At 46.8% G+C, this 11,373-nt stretch overlaps 1 protein-coding gene across 4 annotated transcripts in view; it reads right to left on the reverse strand.

Moving 5' to 3' along the window:
- Positions 1–9,189, reverse strand: part of SIDT1 (SID1 transmembrane family member 1) — a 34,627-nt gene extending 25,438 nt beyond the window's left edge. For all 4 annotated transcript variants that reach the window (XM_015874418.3, XM_015874408.3, XM_085524343.1 and 1 more), the window contains exon 1: positions 8,718–9,189. In XM_015874418.3, the coding sequence (XP_015729904.2) occupies positions 8,718–8,897 (180 nt within the window). In that variant the 5' untranslated portion in view covers positions 8,898–9,189. The remainder of the gene's footprint in view (positions 1–8,717) is intronic.
- Between the last annotated feature and the right edge of the window lie 2,184 nt (positions 9,190–11,373).

Here is an 11,373-nt window from a genome sequence, read left to right on the forward strand (position 1 = left end):
CTCTGCTCTCTGACTATAAGTCTCAGGGATACAGCAGCAGCTGCAGCAGCACAAAGTCTGACATAAGACCCACTCCTCCAAAATTATGCAAACAGCAGGTGGGATATGCAGGTTTGGCCCACAGGTATAATAAGGTCTCAGTTAATGATTCCTCATCGCTCACAAATGAGCTTGGGGATACCAAAACAAAGGAGCTCAGCAGAATTTAGGTACAGTTATGAGGAAGCTTGGGAACTTAAACTTGAATATTATGGCTTCTCTCATTTGCTGTCAGCCACTCTCTGAGCCTGTGCTACAGAATGTAAAGAATCCTAACTAGGATCTTGAAGGAAGATGCTTTGCTTGGCAGGTGAACCGTCTAACAAAAGCGTCACAAGAGACAGGGAGAACAGTGTAATAGCTATGAACTGACATTTGCATTTTAAGGCCTTGTGCCAATTAACTTATCTTAAAACATTTAATCCATAGTTTGCTTCTGGTTTCTATTGTCTGAATACAGATGATAAACGCATTTCCATGCAACACATTTAAGAACTCTACCACTAAGCCAGTGCTAGCAATCACATCTCTCCCTTTGAAAGTCAACATTTGGCATTTGCCTCAAGGGTATTATCTCCAGAAAAGCATTTTAGAACAGTGGGGAAAAAAGGCAGGATGGAAGGGAGAACAAAGTGATTTATTGAGTTCAAATATTAACCTGCTCCTCTACCTCTCCAAAGATCATTTATTCTCAAGAATTAGCAGCTCTCACACAAGAGCCAATAAGAATCACTGTTTCTATTCCATACATCCTTCTCTCAGAACACAGAAATAAGATCCTAACCATGTACGTCAAAACAAGGAGAAATCCAGTCGGAAAGCAGACCTTCTGCCTCTCACAGTAATAATTCCCCATAGCAAAACAAAAGACTGAGAGATTCTTCTGCATCCATCCTTGCTTACTTAGCACTGGTGAGATGAAGCTTTGCATAGACTGCCATAGATTCATAGAATGGCTTGGATTGGAAGGGACCTTAAAGCCTGACGCTGCCCCTAGCAGAGTTTCCACCCATTAGATCAGGCTGCCCAGGGCCCTGTTCAAATCAGCCTTGAGCACCCCCAGGGACTGTGCACAGTTCCAGTGTCTCACCACCCTCTGAGTAAAAAATTTCCTTGCAATATATAACCTCAATTTCCCCTATTTTAGTCTAAAACCGTCTCCCCTTGTTCTATCACATAAAAAGTTGGTCTTCCTCCTGTTTCTAAGATTCCTTCAAACATTAAAAGGCCACAATGAGGTCTCCTCAGAGCCTTCTCTCCTCCAAGCTTAACAAGCCCACCTGTCCTGCATCACAAACCCCTGCTGAAGGACTTGGCCTTGGACCAGACAGCTCCAAGTACCACAGAAAACCTGCTACCTCTTCCTTCCCCATGTCCAAGCAAGGAGGCTGTCACAGTATTTCATTCATACTCTCCCAGGTAAAATCCACGCCTCCTGAAGATGCCTGCAGTTGGTTGAAGGTGGAACAGGCCACGCTGGACCTTGGAAAACAACCTCACACAGCAAATCTTCCTTGGAAGGCTGGACCCTGCACTAACACCTCAGCAACAGCCACAGTGCTGTCCTTTGCTCTGCAGGCTTCCCTCCATGCATCCCTTCCCATTGCTGAGCTCCTGCACTGTTTTTTTTTCCACCACCCCATCCCCCCCTCACGTTTCAAGGTGGACAGAGCAGTTGGCTGAATAGAGAGCAAGTTCTCAGCACTATATTAAAATGTGTTAGACCAGGAAAGACAAATATTTGCGCTTTGACTCTATCACCTTGGAGATAGGGGGAGAAAAAATAAAAGGGAGAAAAGAAAAAAGAAACAAACAACCCCACACATCTGAGTTCCTTTCTCTAGATGGGAACAGGCAGAAGGAGCTGGTTCCAAACTCTCACAGCTGAGCAGGACCAACATGGCTGCAAACATTAAGCAAAATAAACTAAGCTCTTGTTGACATGAGAGAGTCCTTGGATTGATTATTAAGCCTGCATTTCCCACAGAGATTACACATCAGCTTAAGACTGCACGGCTGTGAATTTATGGGCAGGCGGGAGGGCTGCAGCAACAGCTTCTGCTGCAAGCAAAGGGGTTTTTGAGAACACCGGATTCCTTCCCACCACCTCACACTAAGCAACACTTCTGGATCATGTCTGGGCTTTGCCACATTCCTCACAGCACCCGCACACAAACTGCTCCGTGCAGCACCTTTGGGAATTCTCTGTCCACGTTGCACTGGCACCTGATCATGGGCCTGGTGAGGCACTGAGCCAAACCAGCGGGCAGGGAACACGGACAGCGAGCAAACACAGCCTGTTGGTTAAAGAGGGAGGTCTCAGGGCAGGATCCATGTACAGAAGGCTCTGAACTGCTGCATTCTGCTGATGCACAAGGAAGCAGCACCCTGTTTTTAATACAGATTGTGATATTAAGTTGAGTAGGGTTCAGGCAGGGAGGCTAGACAACTGAGGTGGTGAATGAAGCACATCATCAGCGTCCAACTTGTCTGCTCTTCCCACGGCCAGCCCAACAGGGGGAAGCAGAGACCCTGACAGAAAATAACTACAGGTGTGACTGCAGATCCAGAACCTCCTTCCTGCTTCCTTTCAAGATCTGAGCATTACTACTCCTGAAGGCAAAAACATCCAGAGTCTCCTTTGAGCTCTGGATATTTCAGTCACATTCATGTAATTGTTCCAGGATGAATGTTTTCATCTGGAAGTTCCACTTGGTGTAAATATGCTCAGTGCAGATTTATGGTCTGACACAGACGTTCTCATGAGTTCACTTGTTTGCAAAACTATCTGTGAGCGTAAATAGAAGGAAGACAAATAGCAAACACGCTAATATTTATATTTTCCCCTCTTTAAATTACATTCTCAAACCAATGTTACTAGGGAAACTCTAGGACAAGCAGAAAATAACCCAACAACTAGCAGTTGCCACACTGTGTGAAATAGTTATCTACTTCTGAGTACCCTCAATTTTCAGGGAGGCATTTAAGAGAAGGAAAGAAATCCTTCTTTGAACACTGGTTATGGAGCAAACTATTCTCTAACAAACAGCATCTTCCCTACCCACAGAAGCTGGAACTCTGAGCTTTAAACAAAGGTGATTTATAACCTTTCTGAATTTGCCCCCAGCACAAACTCACAGCGGTAACTCTGGAGATTACCATCACAATACAAACATCTTGTTCTGATCCTAAATTCTCTACCTCAGTCACACTGATAGGGATTATATCTCCTCCATGTTTTCTTCTTATTTAACCACTGTAGATTTGTTCTAAACCTCACCAGATTAGCTTATTTCTACATCCAAACAGAAACATCAGCATAGACAGAGCTAAGAGGGCTGTTTCTGAAATCCTCTGTGTTTCTATAAGAGCACACAGCAGGAAATAATGTTCACTTATGCAAGCATGCTAAACCATGTTCTCCAACTGAGCAGATGGCACACCCTTGCAATACAGCTTTTACAGACTGCACTTTCATTCCTTGAATATCCCCTGAAATAACACACGATGTCTGCATGGGAAGAGAAATACCTTCCTACCCAACAACTTCTGCACAAGTTATCTAAGGACATTTCAGCCTTCACTTACAGAGCAAATGTTTGTGTTATAAATCATTACACTGTTCTTGGAAAGAATTCAAACCAGCAGAGGAGTTTTTGATAAAGTTACTCTTTTTCAGGGCTTCTTTTTTTTTTCTTCCCCTCCTAAATCTAAACACCAGGGAGACACAGATGAGAGAACCTGATCCTCTTTGATTTTAAATACAGAACAACCCCACCAAAGAAATAAAAAAATAGAAACCATTTAAAGACTGAAAGACTTGAGTCATCCCATTTTTGCCAGAGCTGGAGCCTTAAAGACCAGGTTTTCTGCTGCAGATCCCTGCATCATTTCTCCCAGTTCACTTTTGCTGATTTTAGTAATCAAGAGCTTTTGGAATGACTCCATACAGTAAGAGACCACAGTGGAAAGTAATCCCCGTCCTGGGGAGGGACAGAGATTGTTTGTTTTCTTTCATGAAAATAAATAACACAGGCAAAAATTGTTCCAAAGGGATTCTGTCAAACGTCTCTAGGTTTCAGACACCACAGATTATAACTCTCTTTGATTTTCCTGGTTTTAGGTGCCTTGTTTATGCTTCACAAGGCATTTAATTTAACATTAGGCTCCAAAAATGGTGAGCTGAGGATCTGAGGTTCCAGTGCCCTGCAGTGAGCACAGTAGATGCAGCAACCAAAATGCAACAGTGTTCATAACCTGGATACCCTGCAAAAATGGGAGCTCTGTTGGCCTTCAAAGATCTCACTCAAAAGCTTGCAGTCTTCCCAAGTTATTTGATTTTTACCTGCATCCTCATGAGCTTCCATTCAGCATTAGGGCAAAGACAGAACCTAACCTGTTCCCCTCCCTACAGCCCTGGTTCAACAGTCTCCAAACAGGAAACTAAAATTTTACTGCATGCACAGTAGAGCTGTGGGTTGAAACTTGGGCTGGAGCCAATACTAACATCACAGAGAAGACAAGCAGGAGAGCAAGAGAATACTTCAAGTGGTTGGTTCCAGCCCAAAGTCCTACACATGCAGCCTAAAAGCAGCTCAGAAGCTGCACCAGGATTCTACCAGGTCACAGAACTTAAGGCATCTGCTTGAAAGAATTCTGTTCTTGCTGGTGTTGTTTCCCATTTTGTCTTGGGTTGGTCAACTTCTTCCTTCTTACATGACTGCAGATGGGAAGGGCAATGATTGTTAGCAAGTCTCACAGCAACATGCAGCCCCTCTCCCTCATTCTCTGAGAAGTTTTTGCCCAGCACCCCTGATAGAGACTCCACATAAGAAAGTATCATTCCAGGGCTGCACATCCTCACATGGCACAACTGCTAAGCAGAGAAGCCAAAGCTGAGCTTGCTGCCAATGGCAGCTTAAAGCGAGGCTGAGCCATATGGGAACCAAGGCTGGGGTTCTGTTCCTACTCATGGCAAGGGAGGAGTAGGAAGAAAATATCACCCACTCACTCCCTTAGAATAGGTACAGCCTACTGCTCAGCTTTTGGGCTCATCACAGCCAAGATGCAACGCATGAACGTCCATGCGCTCTGTCTAGATGGCAGCAGTTTTGCCTAAAAAAGGAAAGCTGGAAACTTGTTCTCTCAAGAGATTCTTCATCTTCTAAATACAGGTATCCATCAAAAGATGCAATCAGCTGTCTAGCCAATTAGAAAAACATACTGTCTCTAACAGCGTTCTTCCTCAAGATGCTCCCCTACATCACTTAAGATCTGTTACAAGAATTACCCACGCTTGCAATAAGAGCACCATCTGCATTTCCAGCAAGTTATCCAGCACTAACTGACAGAGTTTACAGCAGCGGAGGGAACAGCTCACATTGAATTCTGCTCCAAGCCTTTGTTGAGTTTATGGGAGCCCTTGTATTACTGCAACAGTAGAACTAAGCAGGTCCTCTCGCTTGTCACATAAATCCTTCTCTAGTCAATAGCAGCAACAGGAAACCTCTGTGCACACAAACTGCACAGGTAGCTTCAGCATATCAATATCCTCATCTCTCTCAAGAAGGGACATGTTGAATACGTAGAATTGGAGAAGCTCCTAAGCGTACTCTTTCATTTTTCGCCCTATCTTGGACATCTTCAGTTCAAACAACACTAAGATAAACACACTTGCCCAATTAGTTGTCCACTACTATAGCGTCTTTCCTGTTAGAGCATGGGTGCATCGTGGCAGGAACAGCTGGTTCCATTATTATCATTACACTTGCAGTTAAACATTAAATGAACAGCTGTGCAGAGGCAAAATCTTCAAAGTGCAGCTAGGAGGAAGAAAAGAGAACTAGGAAAGCAATTAAAAGACCCCATAATAAATGAAGACTTTCCATCAGGGAAGAATGAGGAAGGACGCATCAAAGGCCAGTGCTAGGAGTCTCTTGCAGCAGAGTTGGCTGTGCTCCTCCTCTTCTGCACAGCACCTAGGAGGCTCTGACAGTTTATACATGCATAAATTTCATCAAGGTGACAAGGTCAGCATATAAATACTCTGATTCTCATTTTTTACACTCAGAGAAAAGGACACACAGAAGGGAAGTGACTTGCCTGCCCTGAGTGGCACATTACTCATGAGTAGTCGTATACAAAGTGAACAATCAGACAGGACTTACTTTTCCCCCTCCCTAGTACACTATAACTGCATCCCAGGAATAAGGAGGACCACGTGGATAAGGAACATCCTTTGAGATCAGGCAAGCACAACTTCTCAAGAAGTGACAGGTCCCTGAAGCACCAAATCAGGAGCAGTGGTCTTACTTTCTCCTTCACCCATTGTTCAAGCATTGCTCTATCCAGATGTATTTTCAGACGTGCCTTGGCAGCTACAGCACGTGAGCAGAGCACTTGGAACAGACTGATGGGACACAAACAGCCCTCATGCCTTGTCCTTGGCTCAAAGTTGTCCCCTGCCTTGAAGGCCTGACCTCACAAGAGAGAGCAGCAGAACCCACAGCATCAGCAAAACAAATCCCCATTTCAAAGCCAGGTCTGTCTTTGCTTCAGAGGGAAAGCAATTAAACTCACGCACTGCAGCCTTTATACATGAAACAACGCTCTTTATTCAATTAAATTTCCTGTAGCTGAGGTTAATGTTCCATGTGATATCTGCCTCAAGGTATAAGAGGCTTCTGGATGAATTGCCACCAGCACAGGGACAGGAGAAGCCTGAAAGGATCAGGAAGAGCAGAGACTTTGCAAGTGACAGGCAGCTGGTTAACAATGCCTCTACTTGCTAGAAGTTGGAGGCTACAGACTACATACAGTAGAAGGACCACTACACTGAGTTTTTGTAGGATTTGACAGCCTCCAGAAGGAACAATTATTGAGTGGACAGCCTGGCCCTAAGTACCTTCACAACTCTTGCACAAGAAAGCCTGTCCACAAGAGCATAATTCCTGATTAAAGTCAGGATTTCCACCATTCAGCTTCCAAACTTTGAGCAATCACCACCAGCAAGATGCAGGAACCCCAGGAGAGACCTGCCTCCAGCTCCAGGTCAGATTTGCCTCACATCAGCTCAGGGCCATGGCTACACTCCTGCTGCTGGTTACCCTGATTAAGCCAGGCACCTTCATGCAGGTTTCCACTGGTTCAGCTCAAGAGCAGTGTTTGCAGGGCTTCTCACTGAGCAACTTTTAGACAACCCTTACCAGAAAGCCTCTTGGGGCAGTCCACTGTTAGGTGGTTCTTTCTCTCAAACCAGCAGGAACTGCTGCATGGTCCTCTTCAAACACATCCACAGCAGTGTTTGGACAGTTCTGCACTAAAGAAAACATCGGGCTTTAAGCCAGATGCTTCCTTTCTTAGATGTGCTCTTGACCAACTCAGCATACAGGAACACGGAGATTCGGTGCCCTGAAGTTTCCACTTAAATGGGGCAATGGTTGTTGTATGCCGTCTCTGCTAACAAGCCCTAGATATCATTTGGTCTGCTAACAGGCTTTAGTAGCACCAACAATACTGGAAAACACAGTTCACACCATAAGCTTCTACAGGAGGGTTCATGCTCAAAGCCTGTATTTGGCCTCTTGTGTCCAGCGGTGAGAACCCAGTAGTTAAGTAAAACAGGGCTGGGTCTCTTGCATCAGTCCTGAAACAAAATTCCTGCTCCATAAATACCAGATGCATTTTATTACGCTGTAACACAGAGAGGACAGGTCTTTAAATGGATCTATGGTCTTGCAGAGTAAAGCAAAGCCTTATCAGAAGCACATACCACTCCCCCCAAACCCTTTCCCCCTTGTTAACATGTTCTCTACCAACTCCTTTCATACTAAAAAAAAAAAAGATCTAAAAAAAATTAGAAACACAGTATGGAAAAAGGGATGTTTTCCATTTTACCCAACAAGGGCAGGAGGGTAGGTTAGTTTGTATGGTTTGCTATCTTTTGGATAAAAATCAAAGCATTTTACCCAGTAATTAGCGCCCAATCCAAACAAAGGGGGCAGAGTTTTCAACGTACCACTTAGCTATTTATATAAACATAACATTAAAAATAAAAATTAAATTAAAAAATAAATAAATAAATAAAATGGAGGTGGGGGGAGAAGAAGTGGAAAGCTGCAATAGCTAAGCACACACGAATGCCATGCTTCCTTCCCCCCACAACAGCAGTGCCTCCCCAGCAGCACTGCCCCACAGCTCCCTACATCCCGGACTCACCTGTGCAACCCCATTTCACCTCCCCGGGGAGAGAGCACCACAGAATCACAGAATGACCCGGGTTGGAAGGGACCTCAAGGATCATGTAGTTCCAACCCCCCTGCCTGGCAGGGCCACCAAACATACACATTTACTAGATCAGGTTGCCCAGGGCCCCGTCCAACCTGGTCTTGAACACCTCCAAGGACGGGGCATCCACAACCTCCCTGGGCAACCCTGATCCTGCAGTAGCGCTCAAGCATGAAAAATGGTATTTAAAAAAGCTTATTAAGCAACTCTACTCCCTTCACACACACACACACCCCAAACCCTCTGCCTCAGCCCCTTTCCTTCTTAAGCTTGTGCTCTTACCCTCCTAATTCCCACCCAGACTTTAAGCCTCTACCCAGCTCTCCCCCTCACGGCGGCTCCCCCCCACCCACGGGATAGCAAAGGCAGCAGGGCCGCCTCCCAGCTCCTACCTGCCCAGGCTCGCTGCTGTAAGCGAAGGCGTAGAGCCGCTCCGCGCTGATGTTCACGGCTCCCCGGTAGACACGGCCGAAGGCTCCGGGAGCGGGGCTGCCCCCGGGGGCCGCTGCAGTTACTGCCCAGAGCAAAGCGCAGAGCAGCACCCCGGGGGCTGCGGCAGCCCCCCCGGCCATAGCCCCGCGTGTGCCGCCGCCAGGAGCGGCTCCCGGTACGCCTTTCCCCGGCAGGGCGGGCGCTAGGGCACTTTATTTGCAGTGAGAATCGCGGCCACACGCACCGGCGTGGGGGAGGCGGGAGGCAGCGAGGCCCGGACACCCACCTCCCCCTCCTCCCCGCCCGGGAGTGCCGAGCAACTTGCCCCGGGAATGGACCCTCCGCCAACCGGCCGCCGGGAGGAGAGAAGGGAGGAGAAAAGGAGGGAAGGGAGGCAGGCGGCTGGACCCGGGAGGAGGGTCTCCTCCGTGTGCCCGGCCCCAAATTCTGAGCCGGCCCTCACCGTCGGTTGTCAGGGAGCTTTTTCACCTTTGGGACGTGTGCTGTGAGTTTAGGGGCACAGGGGTACGTGTGGACAGTGCTATGGTGGGGCTTCAACACCCCCAGCCCACCGCGTTGTCATCCCTGAGCTCTGCCAGCTTGCTGGAGTGCTGATGTGTGCTTGGAATGTGTTTTGCATTGAACCATCCCAGACCTTTCTTCCAGGCTGCTCACAGCTCTGAAGGTGTGAAAGGCTGCAGCAAAATCTCATTCTGTTAGTTTCAAGAGCGCCTCGTTCCATCCTACATTATTTAAGTAGTTCATGAAACTGCTACAAAAACCACCGATACTCAACCTTTTTAGCCAGATGAGCGTGATACTGTTAGGCCAGGGGTCTCTTTCCCCTTCCTTTCCCCTCTTACGTTCTGTTGAAAACATGCCTGAGAAATGTGTCAGACCCCGAGGCGGAGAGATGCACCTCTAAGTCAAAGAGCATTACCAGAAAGCAACCTGAAGGGTTCTTCAGGCTGAAGGCAAATTCATAGAAGCCATGATTTTATAAAGCCGGCCTGCATTCTCCAGTTACGTTGACTTTGGCCGCAGAGGCTGTCTGAGCAGTGGGGTTTCCTTTCAAGGCTGAGTGACTTCCTGAGGGTCGCTCTTCAGAGGAGGAGAAGTTGTAAAGCTCAGCAGAACGGCTCAGCTTACGTTATGCTGTTATTTTGATCTTTGGGCATTCTCTGCAACCTCTGCCAAGAGCAAACAAATGCAACGATTGTCAGTGGTTTCTTTTAGTCTTGAAGAGGGCTGCCATTCAAGTCACCCTGCCTTCTGTCAGAGCCCTATGAAATAGTGGCATTAAGACAAGCCCCTCACGTGAGAGATCTGCAGGATGATGGCCGCTCCAACACCAAGGGTGCCTTTTGGCCTGCAGTGTTGTGCTTTAAGTAGCACCAGGGGAGGCTTGGATTGAATATTAGGAACAAATTCTTCTCGGAAAGAGTGGTGAGGTGTTGGAATGGGCTGCCCAGGGAGACGGTGGGCTCACCATCCCTGAAGGGGTTGAAGAAACATGTAGATGTGGCACTGAGCAACATGATTTACTGGGCATAGTGGGGATGGGTCTTTTCCAACCTTAATGACACCATGTTTCTGAGTTAAAGTCAAGGTCAATTCCATCATCCAACTCACTAATTAAAATAATCCATCTTAGCAGACAGGTCAGATCTGTTAATTTGTTATACCTTCCTACTGTCTGGAAAATATCCACAGTTACATTTTGGGAATTGCTGTACAATCACACACTCCTCTCATATTAATTCCAGTTGGAACCCTGTTTGCTTTTATGAGAACGGTGTTCAAGGCAGTGACAAAAGCCTTACTAAAGTCCAAATGTTTCATCTATTTCTTTCAGCACTTCCTAAGTCAGTTATCTCTGCAAAGGAATAAATTAGGTTACTCTGACATGATTTGTTCTGGACATACTGCGTGGTGCCTGTTTCTCATCACTTTATTGTTATTTGGTTGCTTGCCTGCTGATTACTGAACAGGTTGTTTCATTATCTTTCCAGATAACATGGAGGCTGGCTGATTTATATCTCTTCCCTCAGCCCTGTTGCTAAAGTAGCCTGTTTGCCCTTTTCATGTCCACCTAGATCGTCCTCTTGAATGACAGTATGTGTTTTAGAAGAAGGCATGTGTACACATAGAGACAAGATGCTGATCCAGACAGATCATGGGGCAAGGTTGGTAGGAGTGTTCTTATATGTGCCACAGCTCTCTAGCATCAGAGGACAGGGTGGTCTGGAGATGACGGCTGGCCTCAGTATAATGAGTCCAGATTGCCTGGCAAACCATGGCAACGAGGCAGGTCTTCATCCAGGCCAGGAGCTCCATCATAGGTGTCACACAGCCGTAGCTGGAGGGCAGGCAGTGCCCGGCACCAGAGCCCTGGTGTAAGTACAGCACCCATGGGAAGGCAGAGGCCAGCCCTCTCTGAGGCCTCCCTGCAGCACTGCCTCCAGGGTCACAAGAGCAAAGAAGGGCAACCTCAGGCTGTGCTATCTCTGCTTTGGCATCAAGCCTGCTGTGTCAGACCTCCCGGAGGAGGCATGCTCTCAGGGCCCTATATTTTAAATATATAACCAACCAAACTGGTTGGAAACTTGAGGGTTT

This window comes from Coturnix japonica, chromosome 1 (assembly GCF_054131305.1).
Source record: "Coturnix japonica strain WE chromosome 1, WE-NBRP24, whole genome shotgun sequence".
In the NCBI taxonomy this organism is placed as follows: Eukaryota; Metazoa; Chordata; class Aves; order Galliformes; family Phasianidae; genus Coturnix; species Coturnix japonica.